Source organism: Salmo salar, chromosome 01 (assembly GCF_965601325.2).
Source record: "Salmo salar chromosome 01, fSalSal1, whole genome shotgun sequence".
In the NCBI taxonomy this organism is placed as follows: domain Eukaryota; kingdom Metazoa; phylum Chordata; class Actinopteri; order Salmoniformes; family Salmonidae; genus Salmo; species Salmo salar.
In genome coordinates, this window is record NC_138291.1 from 68,763,893 (window position 1) to 68,786,790 (window position 22,898).

Below are 22,898 nucleotides of genomic sequence, written 5' to 3' on the forward strand. Positions count from 1 at the left end.
CTGAGTTTGAGTAGGAGGCCGTTTAAAATTGGCACACATTTTTTTCAAAAATCGCTGTAGCGCCCCCTATCCTAGGCGACCGTCAAGAGGTTAAAAAGGCATCTACAGTTTGTCATTTCAACTTTGAAATCTCAGACTTGATTTTCCCTAGTGAAAAATGTATAAACCCTTAGAAAAAAATGTCCATTAATTATAATCGACATAATAATTGACATTTTCTTGAACTGCAGGATTATTTTCCTGTTGTAGCAAAATGGCTCAAATGAAGATCCTACATCTGTAAATCCAATTAACAGTAATTTGGTATGTAGGCCCAAGGTACATCTCTTAACTTAGTTTGAGAAAAGCTAATGGATTGGTTAAGCGATGGCTAAATTAATGATAAATCAGATTTTACTTGTCCATTTAAATCCTTTGTATATCCACTCAACAAGGGCCTATCAACTTGAAGCTTTTGGGGGTCATCAAATACATTACCATTATGAACCATGTTAAGTTTGGTGTTGATATCTTAAAGGAAACTATTAACAATGAACTTTTTTTACAATGTAAAGTTAATACTTAAAATAATCATACAAAATCTTCTTCTCAAGGACTGAAAGTCAGATTCACTCTAAATGTGGTATTTGCACTCAATCCCTATAGAGTTTGAGAAAATAACATTGATGCATACAAAGATATCTACACTATACCTGTAGATGCATATTAGCAAATTCAGTACAGTCCCGAGTGGCGCAGTGGTCTAAGGCACTGCATCTTAGTGCAAGATGTGTCACTACAGTCCCTGATTCAAATCCAGGCTGTATCACATCTGGGTGTGATTGGGAGTCCCATAGGGCGGTGCACAATTGGCCCAGCGTCGTCTGGGTTTGGCCGGGGTAGGCCGTCATTGTAAATAAGAATTTGTTCTAAACTGACTTGCTAAGTTAAATAAAGGTTCAATTGTACATGGCCTTCACAACCCAATTGAGATGGTTTGGGATGAGTTGGACCGCAGAGTGAAGGAAAAGCAGCCAACTAGTGCTCAGCTTATGTGGGAACTCCTTCAAGACGGTTGGAAAAGCATTCCTCATGAAGCTGTTTGAGAGAATGCCAAGACTGCAAAGCTGTCAAGGCAAAGGGTGGCTACTTCGAAGAATCTAAAATCTAAAATATATATTTTTTTCTTTTTAACTTTTTTGGTTACTACATTATTCCATATGTGTTATTTAATAGTTTTGATGTCTTCACTATTATTCTACAATGTAGAAATTAGTAAAAATAAAGAAAAACCCTTGAATGAGTAGGTGTGTCCAAACTTTTGACTGGAACTATACGCTAATATGGACAAAAAAATCTAAGCGATTTAGTCAAATGATGGCTGAATTGACAAATCATAAATAACAATTTACATGTCCATTTTAACCAGTGGTCAGCTCCCAACACTTTCTGTGTTAAAATTCAAGCAGAGATCTATTGCTCAGATTTTTTTTAAACGTGATTTAAAAAACATAAGCCTATGCAACATTAACCAATTAAAAACAGTTCTGGAGCAATGAGATTTGTTCAATAGGCTATAGGCCCAATACAAATAGCTGACCAATCAGCCTGTTACCAACCCTTAGTAAACTTCCTGAAAAAATTGTGCTTGACCAGATACAATGCTATTTCACAGTAAACAGACTTTCAGCACGCTTATAGGGAAGGACACTCAACAAGCACAGCACTTACACAAATGACTGATGATTGGCTGAGAGAAATTGATGATAAAATGATTGTGGGGGCTGTCTTGTTAAACCTCAGTGCAGCTTTTGACATTATCGATCATAGTCTGCTGCTGGAAAATGTAGGTGTTATGGCTTTACACCCAGTGCTAATATGTGGATAAAGAGTTACTTGTCTAACAGAACACAGAGGATGTTCTTTAACGGAAGCCTCTCAAACATAATCCAGGTAGAATCAGGAATTTTCCAGGGTAGCTGTTTAGGCCCCTTGCTATTTTCAATTTTTACTAACGACATGCCACTGACTGAGTAATAGCCAGAGTGTCTATGTATGCGGATGACTCAACACTATACACGTCAGCTACTACAGCGACTGAAATGACTGCAACACTTAACAAAGAGTTGCAGTTAGTGTCAGAGTGGGTGGCAAGGAATAAGTTGGCCATAAATATTTCTAAAACTAAAAGCATTGTATTTGGGACAAAACATTCACTAAACTCTAAACATCAACTAAAACTTGTAATAAATGGTGTGGAGGTTGAGCAAGTTGAGATGACTAAACTGCTTGGAGTAACCCTAGATTGTAAACTGTAATGGTCAAAACATATTGATACAATAGTACCTAAGATGAAGATGAAGAAGGTCCAACATGCCCTAGTTTTGTCGCATCTTGACTACTGTTCAGTCGTGTGGTCAGGTGCCACAAGGAAGGACTTAGGAAAATTGCAATTGGTTCAGAACAGGGCAGCACGGCTAGCCCTTGGATGTCAATCTCTCCTGGCTCCAAGTGGAGGAGAGTTTGACTCCATCACTACTTGAATTTATGAGAGGTATTGACATGTTGAATGCACTGAGATGTCTGTCTAAACTACTGGCACACACCTCGGACACCCATGCATACCCCACAAAACATGCAACAAGAAGTCTCTTCACAGTCCCCAAGTCCACCAGAACAGACAATGGGAGGTGCACAGTAATACATAGAGCCATGACTACATGGAACTATATTCCACATCAAGTAACTGATGCAAGCAGTAAAATTTAGATTTAAAAAACAGATAAAAAAACATCTCATGGAACAGCGGGGACTGTGAAGCAACACAAACATAGGCACAGACACATGCATACACACACACACACACACACACACACACACACGATAACATATACACTATACACACACATACACATGGATTTAGTACTGTAGATATGTGGTAGTGGTGGAGTAGGGGCCTGAGGGCACACAGTGTATTGTGAATGTATTGTAATGTTTTTAAAATTGTATAAGCTGCCTTAATTTTGCTTGACCCCAGGAAGAGTAGGTACTGCCTTGGCAGCAGCTAATGGGGATCTGCAATAAATACAAATACAAGCTTTTCCCAACCTCCTGTCCTTGACCATCCATAATAAATACAAATACAATACATAATCACTGCATATTGGCTATGCTTGATTTGCCCTGCCAAAGTTGTTCTTCTCAGACCATTTACAAATTATATATTTTTTAATGTAGGTAGGTATATGATCACACTGGTAATAGATCATTTGTTGTATTACTTGTGAGGCACAGCTGAGCGGGCATAATAATTAGCATTTTTTTCTGGACTGATGTCCTACATCTGATGGTCAGTCTGAGGGGAGGTAGCAGCGGTGAGGCTGCCTCTCACCCGACTCACCGTCCCTCCCCTGACTCACCGTCCCTCCCCTCTCCTTACCGTCTCTGAGAAAAGGGGACAGTCTTCCAGCTGATGGCAAAACTCAAGTCGCACTGCATTAATTCTCCCTCATGCACCAATTCATGTTACTCCTATGACCAGAGAAAGTGAAATATTCCTTGATATTAAAAAAGACACAAGCTGCTAGTAATAACAACGCAAGCTTATCGGAATACTTTGCTATAGTCATTCGTTGCAACTGCAGTAGGGACAACACACTAATAAAAGTGTTAAACAAAGTGTTGACAGTGCTGAATAACAACGCAAGACTTTATCGTTGGGTTTTTTACAGAAATGTTTGGTGATCAACAAGGAATGCCTTGGAGATCGACCAGTCGATCACGATTGACCGGTTGGTGACCACTGATTTCAACCAATGTAAATCCAATCCACAGTTGCCTATCAACTAGAAACGTGTCATCGCTATCATGTCCCTAACATGAACCTCACTGAACTTAGTACTATGAAAAAACAGGGAAACTATTAACTCATTATTTGCATATGTAACGCTAATGCACAAAACCATCTTCTCCTCATGAACCTTCCATACGATTCACTCCAGATTTGAATGGTTTTGAGTATTTTTTTTTTTTGCATTCAAATATGGCCGCAATGTACCTATAAATGCACGTTAGCACATATACTAATGCTAAGAATATTTTTGACATCTTATTCTCATTAACCATAATTCAGATTGACTCTAGATTTGGTATATAGACTCAATGAATTTGAGAATGATTATCTGCTGCATTCAAAGTCAGCCACGCTACACCACTAGATGGCACGATATCACAGCAGAGCTACAAGATCTGAAAATAATGGAGATGGGGCCATGACATTTGTTATGTAAACTTTATGTATATGTCTTTAGAAGCTGTGTGAATATAAAGTTACTGCAACCTTAGATGGCTGCACCAGACTAGTTGTTGGCAGTATAGATGTCATTGGCACCATAGGCTACCAGAGCAATAACTATTTTTGTTCTACTTGCACATCCTCATCTGCACATCTATCACTCCATTGTTAATTGTTAATTGCTAAATTGTAATTACTTCGCCACTATGGCCTGTTTATTGCCTTACCTCCTTACTTCATTTGCACACACTGTATACAGATTTTTCTATCTATTGTGTTATTGACTGTACGTTTGTTTATCCCATGTGTAACTCTGTGTTGTTGTTTTTGTCGCACATCTTGGCCAGGTCACAGTTGTAAATGAGAACTTGTCCTCAACTGACCTACCTGGTTAAGTAAAGGTGAAATAAAAATTTAAAATAAAATAAATTGATCAAGTGGACTTTGTCTCATGCAAATTAATGTTACATTTAAATTATGCAGACAATCAATGTGAAACATCGTGAAAATAACGCTGAAAATATTAACATAAACCATTAGTCGAATTGACCCCAGAATTGGTATATAAACTCAATAATTAAATAATGACTTTAACAATGACATCTTCATTTGCGTCATCCTTGTAGTATTGAGCGGTAAACATGGTAATGCTTTCACTGATTGCACGTAAAGGAAGAGTTCCTACATGATAGAGTGCTTGCTTTGTTATCCGACTGTGTCCTTTCTGTCATCCTTTTTTGTTGCCTGCAGCTATATTCTATTCTTATTTTCCTATGATAAGACATCAACATTTGGCACTTAACACCTCTGCATTGTTTTGTTCATTAGTTCCTTTCCTGTAAGTTAGAGGATTTGAAAAGATACTTAGGCGCAACTTCAAGTGCTAAGGCCATATTTGACTGGTTGAATTGCAATTATCTACTATTATTTATGTAGAGGTACTCCAAGGTATACTGAATATAAAACATTTGAATACCTGAATTAGTGTTGCTTCTTGTATGCATTTGTGAAGGGAACTAATAGTAGGAATACAGTGTACTTTGTATGCTTGAAAATAAAATATTGACAAATGCATCATTCTGGTCGCATAGGGCGACCTCTGAAAGCACATGACTACTTATCCTCCATGTGACCCATATCCCTTGTTCGGCTCGACAGGACATTCCAGGACTTGTCCAAACAGATGGACCTAGCCTACGGAACAGTGAGAGACTCCGCCGTGTACGAGTACTTCAGAGCCAAAGGCACCAATGCTCTGGAGCAGGACAGCACCTTCGCTGAGCTCTGGAGAACCATCAGCACGAACAACGGCCACGAACACTCAGTCTCCAGCCCCTCTGAAGGCATCCACAAGGTGAGCTCAGGGACAGCCGGGTCTAAACTAATTGATTTCAGAAAACTGTAGCCACTTAGGAAAGTTTTTCTAAATCAGTGAGAATACATTAGGATGTTTAATTCTGAATCAATACAGCTATACAAGGTAAGTCATTTTCAGCACACACACACAAAAACAGAGGTCCGTAGAGAGAAAATTACTTGGCTCTACTCATAAGGAGGCGTGGGAGTAAATGGAATTGTTAAACTATTATTGAATAATGTATTTTTTATTTTTCTTTCCTGATTAGAAGTTAATGGTTACGCTGAGGTTAATATCTCACAGCCTAAGCCCCCCCCCCCCCCACACACACACACACACACACACACACACACACACACACACACACACACACACACACACAAACAGCCTGAGAAATGTTCCAGTAATTAAACAAATTAGTTATAACAGAGTCTAGTCACACACACTTGTCATTGACTCTCAGGAATCTTTGAACCACTAATTGCAATTAGTTCAGGCAACCTCTGTAGTGTTCTGCAGATACTTGGTATAATGGTAAATTGCTTAGTGTTTCTGTACTTAAAATGAAAGCATGTTGGAAGAACAACAATGTTAGTTACAGTGCTTTCAGAAAGTGTTCATCCCTTTTGACTTATTCAACATGTTGTGTTCAGCCTGAATTCAAAATGGATTAAATATACTTTTTTCTCAGCCATCTACACAAAATAATCCATAATTAAAAGGTTAAAACATGTTTTAGAAATGTTTGCACATTTATTGAACATGAAATACAGAAATATGAGTATTCACACCCCTGAGTCAATACAATTGAAGTCGGAAGTTTACAAACACTTAGGTTGGAGTCATTAGAACTAGTTTTTCAACCACTCCACAAATGTCTTGTTAACAAACTATAGTTTTGGGCAGTCAGTTAGGACATCTACTTTGTACATGACACAAGTAATTCTTCCAACAATTGTTAACAGACAGATTATTTCACTTATAATTCACTGTATCACAATTCCAGTGGGTCAGAAGTTTACATACACTAAGTTGACTGTGCCTTTAAACAGCTTTAGATCAAAAGAAATAACAACACGAAAAATTAAGTAAGCATACTAAATACAAGGTCAGTCAGTTCCAGTACCATATTTACAATGTGCAGGGATACTGAAGTGATAGAGGTAGATATGTGACCCAAGCCCTGCTCAGATAATCCCTACCATCGTGTCACTGAGTTGTCATAGTGCTGCTGTTCATTGTCCCAGGGGTGTTGGCAGTTATAGAGTAAGTAACCTAATTCATGTCCCTGTATCTCCCTCAAATGCCTCTGTCAATCCTACAGCTATTGTCAGCAGTAATCATGAGCCTATGAACCTGAGTTATACTGTTAGCACTGAGAGGGTTTGCTCAAGTAGAAAATCCCACTGTGCAGTTCACCCTGTGGTAAAACATAAATATCACTGTCATGTCTACCTCTAAGTAAAGCAAAAACAATATCCCACATTAACATATCTAGCCTACTAAACAAGGTTCATGAAATCAATAACTTACTACTAACAGAACATTCATACAGTGGGGCAAAAAAGTATTTAGTCAGCCACCAATTGTGCAAGTTCTCCCACTTAAAAAGATGAGAGGCCTGTAATTTTCACCATAGGTACACTTCAACTATGACAGACAAAATGAGAAAAAAAAATCTTTCATGAATTTATTTGCAAATTATGGTGGAAAATAAGTATTTGGTCAATAACAAAAGTTTATCTCAATACTTTGTTATATACCCTTTGTTGGCAATGACACAGGTCAAACATTTTCTGTAAGTCTTCACCAGGTTTTCACAAACTGTTGCTGGTATTTTGGCCCATTCCTCCATGTAGATCTCCTCTAGAGCAGTGATGTTTTGGGGCTATCGCTGGGCAACACGGACTTTCAACTCCCTCCAAAGATTTTCTATGGGGTTGAGATCTGGAGACTGGCTAGGCCACTCCAGGACCTTGAAATGCTTCTTACGAAGCCACTCCTTCGTTGCCCGGGCGGTGTGTTTGGGATCATTGTCATGCTGAAAGACCCAGCCACGTTTCATTTTCAATGCCCTTGCTGATGGAAGGAGGTTTTCACTCAAAATCTCACGATACATGGCCCCATTCATTCTTTCCTTTACACGGATCAGTCGTCCTGGTCCCTTTGCAGATAAACAGCCCCAAAGCATGATGTTTTCACCCCCATGCTTCACAGTAGATATGGTGTTCTTTGGATGCAACTCAGCATACTTTGTCCTCCAAACACAAGTTGAGTTTTTACCAAAAAGTTATATTTTGGTTTCATCTGACCATATGACATTCTCCCAATCCTCTTCTGGATCATCCAAATGCTATCTAGCAAACTTCAGGCGGGCCTGGACATGTACTGGCTTAAGCACTGGCACTGCACTGCAGGATTTGAGCCCCTGGCGGCGTAGTGTGTTACTGATGGTAGGCTTTGTTACTTTGGTCCCAGCTCTCTGCAGGTCATTCACTAGGTCCCCCCGTGTGGCTCTGGGATTTTTTCTCACCGTTCTTGTGATCATTTTGACCCCACGGGGTGACATCTTGCGTGGAGCCCCAGATCGAGGGAGATTATCAGTGGTCTTGTATGTCTTCCATTTTCTAATAATTGCTCCCACAGTTGATTTCTTCATACCAAGCTGCTTACCTATTGCAGATTCAGTCTTCCTAGCCTGGTGCAGGTCTACAATTTTGAACAGACCCAGATCCCCGTGATTTACGTGAAGGCAGAGAAAAAGGGGCCAAATGGCGGGCTGCCTTCTGAGAATTCGTAGGCGATCAAATAAACCCCCACTTCCTTCCATTCTGCTAGCAAACGTGCAATCTTTGGAAAATAACATTGATGAGCTACGCTGATGATTAAACTACCAACGGGACATTCAGAACTGTAATATCTTATGCTTCACGGAGCCGTGGCTGAATGACGACACTATCAACATACAGCTGGCTGGTTATACGCTGTACCGGCAGGATAGAACAGCGGTGTCTGGTAAGACAAGGGGCGGCGGATTATGTATTTTAGTAAATAACACCTGGTGCATGATATTTAAGGAAGTCTCAAGCTATTGCTCGCCTGAGGTAGAGTATCTCATGATAAGCTGTGGACCACACTATCTACCTAGAGAGTTTTCATCTGTATTTTTTTGTAGCTGTTCACATGCTACAACAGACTGAGGCTTGCACCAAGACTGCATTGAATGAGCTGTATTCTGCCATAACCAAACAAGAAAACACTCACCCAGAGGTGGCGCTCCTAGTAGCTCAACCAGAGGGAAAAAAACTCCAGACCACCTTTACTCCACACAAAGAGATGCATACAAAGCTCTCCCTCGCCCTTATTTGGCAAATCTGACCATAATTCTATCCTCCTGATTCCTGCTTACAAGCAAAAATTAAAGCAGGAATCACCAGTGACTCGATCAATAAAAAAGTGATCAGATGAAGCAGATGCTAAGCTACAGGACTGTTTGCTACCACAGACTGGAATACAGTCTGGGATTCCTCCGATGGCATTGAGGTGTACACCACATCAGGCACTGGCTTCATCAGGACTGCGATTACTCATCACAGACTGGCAGAATCTTTTCTTTCCCCTTAACGAGTCTGAAGAGCCCGACGTGAATGGTATCCTGCTCTCCCGGGAACAGACCCAGATCCCCGTGATTTGCGTGAAGGCAGAGAAAAAGGGGCCAAAGCTGTAGAACCTGAGGATTTGAGGGCCCATGCCATACCTTTTCAACCTCCTGAGGGGGAAGAGATTCTGTCGTACCTTCTTCACGGCTGTGCATGTGTGTGGACCATTTTAAGTCTTTAGTAATTTGGACACCGAGGAACTTGAAGCTCTTGTCCTGCTCCATGTGTGGGGTACAGAGATGAAGTATTCATTCAAAAATCTTGTTAAACACTATTATTGAATACACAGTACAACTTATTATGTGACTTGTTAAGCACATTTTTACCCTTGGTCTTATTTAGGCATGCCATAACAAAGGGATTGAATACTTATTGAGTCAAAACATTTCAGCTTTTCATTTTTAATGAATTTGTGAACATTTCTAAAAACATAATTCCACTTTGACATTATGGAGTATTGTGTGATGGCCAGTGACACAAAATCTCAATTTAATACATTTTAAATTCACGCTGTAACCCAACAAAATGTTGAAAAAGTCAATACTTTCTTAAGGCGCTGTATACATTCAAAAACTGTAACTATTGTTGATATGTTTTGACAAAAGGAGAGTAATTCAACCAAAAGTATCAGAGTGATTTGAACTGAGATAATGTTCAGTGTGAATGCTAATTGAGAAGATTCACAGTAGTACATAGGTACACTCACACACAGCGGTACACAGACATAGTAGCCTGAGCTATTTTCCAGTTATTAAACCAGATACTTAGTGAAGGGGGTAAATGCTTAGTGATTTTGTACTTAAAATAAAATCATGTTGGATGAACAGTAATGTTAGTTATACTTAAAAAAGAGTAAAGTCATAAAACCAAAAGTATCATAGTGATTTGAACTGAGATACTGTTCAAATGGTAAATGACAAGATTCAAATGGAAAATTATTATTTTCATACTTTCTTCTGAAGGTTAGTTTGGGAGTTTTCGTTCAAGACCTTGTGTAATTAAATGATGTGTACAGACAGGCTGTGAAGGGTTTTATTTGTGAAATAATGACCTTGGAGTACCTGGGACTCTTAGGAAAGCGCCAGGATAAACAGAGAAATATATATTCACTCAGAAAAGATTTTAGAGGTTCTGTTACTGTTCGTTAGTCATGGTCAAGCGATCTGCTGCTTTATACCCTGAGAACACAGATGTGCCATGTTCACTCTTACTGAAAACGACCTAGTTCATTTTAGCTAACGTCACAGTGAACAGCAATGACTGACTATGACTGAGTGTCATGGACTTGAAAATAGACTGGTTAAGTTTGTGATAAAGGCTGGTGATCATTGGACACGTGTGTGTTTATGTGGGAGCACGTCTGTACAGTTGAAGTCGGAAGTTTACATACACTTAGGTTGGAGTGATTAAAACTTGTTTTTCAACCATTCCACAAATTTCTTGTTAACAAACTATAGTTTTGGCAAGTCTGTTCGGGCTTCTACTTTGTGCATGACACAAGTAATTTTTCCAACAATTGTTTACAGACAGATTATTTCACTTATAATTCACTGTATCACAATTCCAGTGGGTCAGAAAATGACTGTGCCTTTGAACAGCTTGGAAAATTCCCAGAAAATGATGTCATGGCTTTAGAAGCTTTTGATAGGCTAATTGACATAATTTGAGTCAATTGGAGGTGTACCTGTGGATGTATTTCAAGCCCTACCTTCAAACTCAGTGTCTCTTTGCTTGACAATATGTAAAAATCAAAATAAATCAGCCAAGAACTCAGAAAAAATTGTAGACCTCCACAAGTCTGGTTACCAAACGGTTGAAGCAATTACCAAACGTTTGAAGTTTAATCTGTACAAACAATAGTATGCAAGTATAAACACCATGGGACCACGCAGCCGTCATACTGCTCAGGAAGGAGACGTGTTCTGTCTCCTGGAGATGAACGTACTTTGGTGTGAAATATGCAAATCAATCCCAGACAACAGCAAAGGACCTTGTGAAGATGCTGGAGGAAACGGGTACAAAAGTATCTATATCTACAGTAAAACGAGTCCTCTATTGACATAACCTGAAAGGCCACTCAGCAAGGAAGAAGCCACTGCTCCAAAACCGGCATAAAAAATAAACAGACTACGGTTTGCAACTGCACATGGGGACAAATATCATACTTTTTGGAGAAATGACCTTTGGTCTGATGAAACAAAAATAGAACTGTTTGGCTATAATGACCAAAGTTGTGGCAAAATGGCTTAAGGACAACAAAGTCAAGGTATTGGAGTGGTCATCACAAAGCCCTGACCTCAATTCTATCGAAAATGTGTGGGCAGAACTGAAAAAGTGTGTGTGAGCAAGGAGGCCTACAAACCTGACTCGGTTACACCAGCTCTGTCAGGAGGAATGGGCCAAAATTCCCCCAACTTATTGTGGGAAGCTTGTGGAAGGCTACCCAAAACGTTTGACCCAAGTGAAACAATTTAAAGGCAATGCTACCAAATACTAATTGAGTGTATGTAAACTTCTAACCCACTGAGAATGTGATGAAAGAAATAAAGATTAAATAAATCATTATCTCTACTATTTTTCTAACATTTCACATTCTTAAAACAAAGTGGTGATCCTAACTGACCTAGACAGGGAATTTTTACTAAGATTAAATGTCAGGAATTGTGAAAAACTGAGTTTAAATGTATTTGGCTAAGGTGTCTGTAAACTTCCGACTTCAACTGTATGTCTGTTTTGCCTATTCGTTCCACTATCCCCTCAATGTAACCCCTTTGTATATTCTTCCCCAGGCCAAGAGAGATTCCTTTGCCTTCCTGTGGGACATGGCTGTGGTGGAGTATGCTGCTCTGACAGATGACGACTGCACCCTGACGGTGACAGGCAACAGTATGAGTAGTAAGGGCTATGGCCTGGCCCTGCAACATGGCAGCCCCTACAGAGACCTCTTCTCCCAGAAGTAAGTTCCCCCTTCCAGCCAACTTATCCCAACAGCCACCTACTGTATTTATGTTTCTGTACTGTAGATGGGTGGTCCCACGAATAGTGCCTTTTTCCTTGTGACATTGTGTGTAGTCTTCGATAAAACACAAAATGTTAGTTGGATTCCATACATCTATGCTCTAACAAAGAAATTCCAATAGTGTGTTTTTGTAACTTTGTGGATTTAACATATATATTGTGGCAAAGAAGGGGGTCGAGTGATAAATGGCAGATATGTGAGGGCAGAACTAATAAACGGGCTCTGCCGATCACTAAAATGGCCACCCCGATCAGAACTACAGATCACAAAATGGCCGACTGCCAAAACTACAATTCCCAGAAGCAAGGGGAACCCTCAGAAGGTGGAGCCGACCCACAGATAAAAGGTCAAGAAAAACCAGGAAGAGAGAGAGAGGGCGGGAAGGATCTATGAACCATAGAGAAAGAGACAATCTACATTGGCTGGATTTACCGTGTACGAGCTGGACTGTTTTGGACTTACCTGTTGGCGTTTAGACCTGGACCTACCGAGAACCAGATTTGTGTACCGAACCCTGCTATCCTTGACCTTACCTGTGGCCTGGGTGGACCAGGACAGCGAAACAAACACACAGGTACGGTCATGTTCGAAAGAACTTTCATTCTGGGCTGACTTTGGTGACAGTTTCCCACTTAATTTGTGACAAACGCTCCTAACTTTGAAGAGGTTTGCCACAATATATAGCTATTTCTTTAGCCGTACTATGCCACCTTGTTTTATAGGCGAGGTGAGGTCCTTGGGACTAGAGGTCTTCACAGATCCGCCTGTACCCGAATACCCAAGACCTGATCCATAATTCTAAATAATGTCACTGGTCTGGGTCGGATCAGATGTATGTAACGGTTGTCGTCGGGAATAGAGGACCAAAACGCAGCAGGAATGTGGATGCTCATCTTGTATTTATTTTAAATAAAGAGAACACCAAAATAACAAACGAAGAACGCACAAACAACAAAACAGTCTTGTCAGGCTCACACATGCAAAACAAGAAACAACAAAACAGTCTTGTCAGGCTCACACATGCAAAACAAGAAACAATCTCCCACCATACAAAACAAACATCCCTCTGCCACGTCCTGACCAAAATACTAAACAACTACTTCCTCTGCTGGTCAGGACGTGACAGTAACCCCCCCCCCCCCCCCCCCAAAAGGTGCAGACCCCGGATGCACCTCATAAAAAAATAAATTAAAAAAAACAACAACAACAAAAAACATCCCCCTAAACTGAAGGGAGGGAAGGGAGGGTGGCTGCCGTCACCGAAGGCACTTGTGCTACACCCCCCTCCCCAACCCACCTATACAGGAGGTGGTTCTGGCTCCGGCCTACTGTCCTCCAGAATGCAGACAGACTTGCTCAGTTTCGGGCCGTAGGCAGACTCCCCTCGTTCCGGATCGTAGGCAGACCTCTTCCGTTCCACACTGTAGGCAGAATCATTTGAAACACAGTTACTCATATTTAGTTCCGGATCGTCAATAGACTTACTCAGTTCATAGGCAGACTCACCCGGTTCTGGGTCATAGGCAGACCCCTTCGGTTCTGGGTCACAGGCAGTCTCCCTCGGTTCCGGACTAGACACTGTTGCCGGATACTCTGGACTGGACACTGTTGCCGGATACTCTGGACTGCACACTGTTGCCGGATACTCTGGACTGCACACTGTTGCCGGATACTCTGGACTGCACACTGTTGCCGGATACTCTGGACTGCACACTGTTGCCGGATACTCTGGACTGCACACTGTTGCCGGATACTCTGGACTGCACACTGTTGCCGGATACTCTGGACTGCACACTGTTGCCGGATGCTCTGGACTGCACACTGTTGCCGGATGCTCTGGACTGCACACTGTTGCCGGATGCTCTGGACTGCACACTGTTGCCGGATGCTCTGGACTGCACACTGTTGCCGGATACTCTGGACTGCACACTGTTGCCGGATACTCTGGACTGCACACTGTTGCCGGATACTCTGGACTGCACACTATTGCCGGATACTCTGGACTGCACACTATTGCCGAACTCTCGAGGCTGGGCTGACGCACTGGAAGCCTGATGCGTGGTACTGGTACTGGATGTGCCAGTCTGGGGACACGCACCTCAGGGCTAGTGCGGGGATTGGGAACAGGCCGAGTCGGACTGGGTTGACGCACTAGAAGCCTGATGCGTGGTGCTGGTACTGGAGGTATCAGCCTGGGAACACGCACCTCAGGGCTAGTGCGGGGAGCGGGAACAGGACGAGTCGGACTGGGCTGACGCACTGGAAGCCTGATGCGTGGTGCTGGTACTGGAGGTATCAGCCTGGGAACACGCACCTCAGGGCTAGTGCGGGGAGCAGGAACAGGACATACCGGACTGGGCTGACGCGCTGGAAGCCAGGTGCGTGGTGCTGGTAATGGACGTGCCAGACTAGGGTTTCGCACTTCAGGGCTAGTGCGGGGAGCAGGAACAGGACGAGTTGGACTGGGCTGACAAACTGGAGACCTGGTGCGTGGTGCTGGTACTATCTTCACCAGACAGCTAGCATGCACCTCAGGACTAGTATAAAACGCTAACTCAGGTGATATCATTAGGACACGCTCTGTAGGGCGAATGTCGTACACAGTAGCTCTCTCATCCTTTTCTCCTCCAATTTTCCCATCAACTCCTTTATAGTCTCTGTTTCTCTCACCTCCAATTTTACCCCGACTAGCTCTGGTTCCATCCTCGGCTCCGCCGATCTGTCCGTGTGCCCCCCCCCAAAACATTTCTTGGGGCTGCCTCTCCGGTTTCCTCGCCAGTCGTGTACCCCGGTAGCGTTCCCGGTCCTCACCAGACTTCCTCCATGGGCCCTCTCCGGACAGAATCTGCTCACACGTCCATTTCTCCCACCAGTCCATATCGAATTCCCCTTGCTCCTTACTCCGCTGCTTGGTCCATTTGTGGTGGGAGATTCTGTAACGGTTGTCGTCGGGAATAGAGGACCAAAACGCAGCACGAATGTGGATGCTCATCTTGTATTTATTTTAAATAAAGAGAACACCAAAATAACAAACGAAGAACGCATGAACAACAAAACAGTCTTGTCAGGCTCACACATGCAAAACAAGAAACAATCTCCCACCATACAAAACAAACATCCCTCTGCCACGTCCTGACCAAAATACTAAACAACTACTCCCTCTGCTGGTCAGGACGTGACAATGTAATTGTCACGGGTATGTGTAATTTTAACTGACATGTCCGGAAGGCCCCGTACAGATCCGAACACGACTGCTGCAGTAGAGAGAGACATTTTATAATTTATGCTGCTGCTGTTACTTTTCCCAAGAGTGGAGCGTGGTGCATGTAGCTTGTTGTTGTTATTGTTGGCGGCCAATCATAAGTCATCACAACGGTGATAGGCTACAGTCATACAGCCTCCGTGTTTGGCAAAAGTTAGGATATATCTAATCAACGGAATTTAAAAGATAAAGGAGAAGGATAGGGTACAACGACCAAGAGCCAACTGGTTGGCAGCTACTTCATTTTCTGAATGGAGTTATTTGTAACTGTATGATGAGAAAGCGCATGAACTGCAGCCTCAATTAGCCTAGTTAGCTAATGTTAACTAGCTTATCTAGCTTCTCCTGGTTTGATGCAGTCAAGACAGGTACTACGTGGTCGTATTTGATGATGAATAACCTAGCTATGGCACCTGTTAGTCTAATATAACGCGAGTCGGCTTGGTTGGTTGCGTCTCTCCCTCACCGCTCCCTGTGTCACTCCCTCCCCCACATGTTAGAGAAGCACCTCCCTCTCACACTGTATCAAAGGTAACCACCCGTTACGTTTCTCCCTGTCCCAACCTTGTCCCACCCCCCTGTAACCCTCTTCCCCAGAGCAAAAAATATTCTGCACATATGCTTCTTTACCTCTGCTTTACGCCAGGGCTGGATTACTGAACGGGCACACAGGGAACCCAAATAAAAAACCTCTGGGGGCTTCCCAGATTTGAGCATGTCATAAGCAATGGCAAAATGTGTAGAATAGCAGGAAGTTTGCTTTAAAACTGCAAACTTCTCTTATCCTCGTGGTAAAAATGTGAAGAATAGCATGAGATGTGCTTGAAAACAGCACATTTTCTCTTAGCCTCATGAAAACATTTGTAGATTTTCATTATTAAACTGCACATATTTGTTCCTACCCCATGCCAAAATGTGTTGATTCCCTGGTGCCCCGGGTCCCGAAATGCGCTAGTCTGGCCCTGCTTTAGGCACAACTTTTTGAGGTCACCCTGCCCCTTTCTCACAGTCAAACGTGAATGATAATTCTTCAAGTTTTTCCAGTGAAACATCCATCCAGCATCTGATCTCAATCAGTTTCATGGGAATATGGATTTAGATCTTGAGTTATGTACAGTGTTCTTTCAAAGAACAGTGTTGTTATGAATGATGTACAGTGAGTGAATTTTAAGACAGATGGTGTTAACTGTATCATACCTTTTGTTTCAATCTAAGCACATTTTGCCTAGTGGCACACTGTTGAGGATTGGCCACGTGAGAGAAAAATGCGGCCATTCGCACAACCATCCTAAAATCTTATAATAATTGATCTATTACAGTAATGTTATACTATGCTATTATATTCTGTTTTGTTTTGTGAATAAGTTACTATCATTGTGATCTTGCAGACATTGATTCAGCTTTGATCAAACTTTATTAGAATGAGTACCAATCTCCATTCATCACTGAAATTGATGAGTAGCTTGAGTAGCTTGTTCTCTGGGCAGCCGAACAAATAGAGCAGAGACAGATTTTAATCTATCGGGAAGAGGGTTCTAAAGAATTTTGAACCGTGGCCAATCCATTAAAAAAAAAAACTAAAATCTGAAATTCCCCAATTTGGCATGTCCTACTTCATGTTTGTCTGACTTCTATATAGATTTTAACCCACTTAACCCCCAAATTTCCCCAAGTTTTCACCATCATTGTAAAGCCCTAGTTATTTGTTGCTTTGACAAGGTAATTTCTATACAGCATTATTTATTTCCTGTGATTAGTGATTCATTTACATTTGTCCCTCAGGCTTAAAGTTAACCCTGTTATGTGAACTTATGTGAAGGGATAGTACGAGATTTTGTCAATAAAGCAATTTTCCTGGAAACCACCTGTCCCCATTTTCATTAGTTTATGTTACTGTAGGGTCTCTGTAAAATAAAAATAAAAATAAATAAAAAACATAATTTCTAGTGTAAAACAAATGTTATTTGTGGAGTGCCTTTGTTACAATTATGAAACAAAAAGCATGTGTGTTGAAACACAGTAAAAGCTTGTTTTTATAAAGACAAAAAAAAAAATACCCAAACCGTTAGACACATGGTCAATGAAGAAAATATCAGAAATTGTCAGTAGCCTAAACATGAGTATAAGCGCCAAGCGTGCTTGTGAATTGTGAAAATCAGCATTATAATTGCATTATAATGAATATAAGTGTTGATATGACAGGTCAAAATAGTTTGTCACTTATTAGACACATTGTTTGTGTCTAACATTGTTTGTGGCCTCGTTCGTGCTTACAGCAACATAGTCTGTGTGTCAGACTCATGATTAAGTCTCTCCTGCTCATGGTGTTGTTCATGAATTGTTTAAACAACAGGTAGAGTTGATAGTGGCCAAGTCAAGCATGTTGTAAAACACAGCAACAGGCCAGTGGCGAGTTCCTCCTTTCAGTACCTTCTGATCTGAAACATTATCTGTGTCATGGGTACTTAGGGCAGGAGGAAGGAGTAGAGTCAAATGCAGGAGATATCGTCCAGTAGCTCGAAGTTTATTCACACCCAAACACTAGGTGATCAAAAGGCACTGGGAGTGCACAATACCCAAAAGGGAAACAGGTAATCCACAAAGGGAAAATCACGCACGGGGCGCAGCCCGGCGAGAAAATAAATCCTCCAATATAAAAACGATAGAGAAGAAACGGCCACAGCGTAAAGCCGCACAAACAATCCCGCACAACACACAACCCCAAAGGAACAAACTAAATACCCCCCCACTAATGACAGAAATGACAACAGGTGCGGACCTAGACAGACAAAACACAATGAACACAGAAACACAGATCGGCGGCAGCTAGTAGACCGGCGACGACGACCAGCGAACGCCGCCCGGCCGAGGAGGGGCACCATTTTCTGTGGATACTGTGACAATCTGATCTTAAACATTATCCAACACTCGCTCACCTGCAGCCCGATATGGATCCTTACCCAGATATGGAAAGCCGTTCAGCATGAATCAGAATAATAATCATCGGCGATATCATGATCTATTTCTTCCCTGCCATCTGAGTCACTTTCATTCAGATCTTGTAGCAACTCTTAACATTGCATGTGCATCCATTCGTCTTGGTTTTGCCATTGTAAGTTATGCACGCTCTCATTGTATAGCCTACTCCAAATAGGCCTAGAGTAGGCTAATAAAACTGCTTGGATCCAGTGGACTGGTACAGGGTACGCTGTTTTGAGATTGTAATTAGAATAGATTAGTACAATACAATGGCCCGCCTTGTTTTTCATTCACAATTGATGATTACATAATAATGCATTGTTCACTTCCCCTCGCTCATCAACTTACCCATTCTCCCCCTTTCTCCCCAATCATACTATAATTTATTAATTTCATCTGCTGTTATACAGTGGGGGGAAAAAATTATTTGATCCCCTGCTGATTTTGTACGTTTGCCCACTTACAAAGAAATGATCAGTCTATAATTTTAATAGTAGGTTTATTTGAACAGTGAGAGACAGAATAACAACAAAAAAATCCAGAAACGCATGTCAAAATGTTATAAAATGATTTGCATTTTAATGAAGGAAATAAGTATTTGACCCCTCTGCAAAACATGACTTAGTACTTGGTGGCAAAACCCTTGTTGGCAATCACAGAGGTCAGATGTTTCTTGTAGTTGGCCACCAGGTTTGCACACACCTCAGGAGGGATTTTGTCCCACTCCTCTTTGCAGATCTTCTCCAAGTCATTAAGGTTTTGAGGCTGACGTTTGGCAACTCGAACCTTCAGCTCCCTCCACAGACTTTCTATGGGATTAAGGTCTGGAGACTGGCTAGGCCACTCCAGGACCTTAATGTGCTTCTTCTTGAGTCACTCCTTTGTTGCCTTGGCCGTGTGTTTTGGGTCATTATCATACTGGAATACCCATCCACGACCCATTTTCAATGCCCTGGCTGAGGGAAGGAGGTTCTCACCCAACATTTGACGATACATGTCCATCGTCCCTTTGATGCGGTGAAGTTGTCCTGTCCCCTTAGCAGAAAAACACCCCCAAAGCATAATGTTTCCACCTCCATGATTGACGGTGGGGGTGGTGTTCTTGGGGTCATAGGCAGCATTCCTCCTCCTCCAAACATGGCGAGTTGAGTTGATGTCAAAGAGCTTCATTTTGGTCTCATCTGACCACAACACTTTCACCAGTTGTCCTCTGAGTCATTCAGATGTTCATTGGCAAACTTCAGATGGCATGTATATGTATTCTTGAGCAGGGGGACCTTGCGGGCGCTACAGGATTTCAGTCCTTCACGGCGTAGTGTGTTACCAATTGTTTTCTTGGTGACTATGGTCCCAGCTGCCTTGATCAATGGCAAGATCCTCCCGTGTAGTTCTGGGCTGATTCCTCACCGTTCTCATGATCATTGCAACTCCACGAGGTGAGATCTTGCATGGAGCCCCAGGCCGAGGGATATTGACAGTTCTTTTGTGTTTCTTCCATTTGCGAATAATCGGACCAAATGTTGTCACCTTCTCGCCAAGCTGCTTGGCGATGGTCTTGTAGCCCATTCCAGCCTTGTGTAGGTCTACAATCTTGTCCTTGACATCCTTGGAGAGCTCTTTGGTCTTGGCCATGGTGGAGAGTTTGGAATCTGATTGATTGATTGCTTCTGTGGACAGGTGTCTTTTTTACAGATAACAAGCTGCGGTTAGCTGCACTCCCTTTAAAGAGTGTGCTCCTAATCTCAGCTCGTTACCTGTATAAAATACACCTGGGAGCCAGAAGTCTTTCTGATTGAGAGGGGGTCAAATACTTATTTCCCTCATTAACATGCAAATCAATTTATAACATTTTTGACATGCGTTTTTCTGTATATTTTTGTTGTTATTCTGTCTCTCACTGTTCAAATAAACCTACCATTAAAATTATAGACTGATCCTTTCTTTGTCAGTGGGCAAACGTACAAAATCAGCAGGGGATCAAATACTTTTTCCCCCCACTGTATGTGTGAAATTTGTTTCGGTATACACTGGGTATAGAAAACATTAAGAACACTTCCTAATATTGAGTTGCACCCTCCTTTTTGCCCTCAGAATAGTCTCAATTCGCCTGGGCATGGAATCTACAAGGTGTCAAAAGCATTCCGCAGGGATGCTGGCCCATGTTGACTCCAGTGCTTCCCACAGTTGTCAGGCTGGTTGGGTGTCCTTTGGGTAGTGGAAAATTCATGATACACACGGGAAACTGTTGAGCGTAAAAAAAACATCAGCGTTGCAGTTCTTGACACAAACCGGTGTGCCTGGCACCTACTACCAACCCCCATTTAAAGGCACTTAAATCTTTTGCCTTGACCATTCACCCTTTGAATGGCACACATACACAATCCATGTCTCAATTGTCTCAAGGCTGATTTTTTTTTTTTTACCCGTCTCCTCACGATCATCTAAGTGGATTTAACAAGTGACATCAATAAGGGATCATAGCTTTCACCTGGATTCACCTGGTCAGTCTGCCATGGAAAGATCGGGTGTTGTTAATGTTTTGTACAATTGTGTAGTTTTGGTTGAGTTTCAAGTCAATTATAGGGGTGATTATCAACTGGGCACGGCACATTCAACTATCGGAGAAGGAGAGGTGTTAATATACACAATCACAAAGAAATCCATTCATATTTTCTTTCGAAAGGTCATAAAAAAACATATGAGGCAATTTATTTCAAAAGAACAGAATAGCATGTTTTGAGTTGTATTTTTTATTTTATTTAACCTTTATTTAAATAGGCAAGTTAGTTCAGAACAAATTATAAAAAATTACGGCCTACCCCAGCCAAACCCTAACCCAGGTCTGTGCTTAGTAGCCAAGGCTATGGCTGCACCATGCCAATCTATGGCTGCACCATGCCAATGAAATCAACTTGTTCATTTAGCAGACATCACAGGCCCTGCTCTACCACAGTCAGCACACACGTATTTTACAGTAAGAATGTAACAGAAGAAAATAGAAAGGATATTTTTCCCAAATGGCTATTGCTGATTGTCACCAGTAGCCTACTCACATGAGGAATGCAGAGTCATGGTTATTCTAGGTAAAAGTTATGTTTTGAAACAGAGACCATCTGTGCAATTTGTAGAGTTTTGTTGTTGTTGTTGCAAAAATAGGTTAGAATCCTTGGAATCTGCTCTTTCTGATAGGGTATAACAATCAAAACGTCTGGCCTGACTGGACCTCTGTAGGATGATATGTAAGAAGTGCTATTCTTGCTTATTTGTCAATGCATGCTGTCAATGTCAGCTGCACAAGTCATCAGTCTCTTTATTCTCTGACAATGTGAAATTAGTTTCAGTATAGTTTAGATGTAGTTTGGACATGCCAGCTGGGCAGGCAACTATTGTCTTACAGTCAGAAAATACACTATCATCTAATTTCAGTATTTACAGTCAACACATTTTCTGATTGATTACAATGTACATTTTTAACATAATACATGCATTCATTTAGCAATTTGTTATTTATTATGGAATATTTATACAACTGAAATATCAACGGTTAGAATTACTTTCATGGCCATTCTAGTAGTAATAGAATTCCGGCACTCTCAGTATACATTGTTTTCTCAAAATGTATGTTAGCTAGCTAAATTAGCAATGTTAATCCCATCTGCTGTCAACGTCAAGATACAATCTGAGAGCACTAGTTAGCTCCAAAAGTGGTTATAGCTTTGACTTCATGGTGACAGTGAATTCAGAGCCTTCAGTGCTAGCTACACTACAAACATAATTTTACCATGTTCCTGTGAAGCAATTGTAATGACAGTCTACCACAACATATTCAAGAGTTTCAACAAGGGGTAGTCTGTGTTTAATTTCATTGTGTAGAAACACAGTTTGAGATACTTTTGATGGGATTTCGCAAGTGATTGAATGGGGAATTGGGCTTCCCAGGAAAATGTTGTCCGAGGTTGTAACAGTAACCAAGGGGGGCGGGGCTTAGTGAACGGTCAATTGCCCCTTCCTGTTGCTCACAACAAGCTTCCATTCCCCCTGTCATAAGTGGAGTTATAGCTGATTTAAGATGAAATCGTCAACCCTGTTATGGTCAACCCTTTCACTTTAATTGTCACCTTTTTATAGTCTGTATTTTATTTGTTTTTGTTTACCTCTGGAGATGGGGAAACATGTTTGTTCTGAAGTTGAGCGTGCTCTTCATGACAATGTTAAAATTTGGTTAAATAAATATAATTTGTTTACAAAATTACACTGCCCAAAGGCATTCTATTCGTGGAATGACACAGATACCAAATGGGGAAAACTTGAATGGGGATTACACATAAGTGTGAATATACAGTTCAGTA

General features: G+C 41.5%; 1 protein-coding gene across 1 annotated transcript in view; it reads left to right on the forward strand.

The window, feature by feature from the left end:
• The window catches only part of LOC106607602 (glutamate receptor ionotropic, delta-1), a 483,227-nt gene that overhangs the window by 444,709 nt on the left and 15,620 nt on the right, over positions 1–22,898 (forward strand). Inside the window, exons 13-14 of the mRNA XM_014204697.3 lie at positions 5,432–5,627; positions 12,079–12,245. Of these exons, the coding sequence (XP_014060172.3) occupies positions 5,432–5,627; positions 12,079–12,245 (363 nt within the window). The remainder of the gene's footprint in view (positions 1–5,431; positions 5,628–12,078; positions 12,246–22,898) is intronic.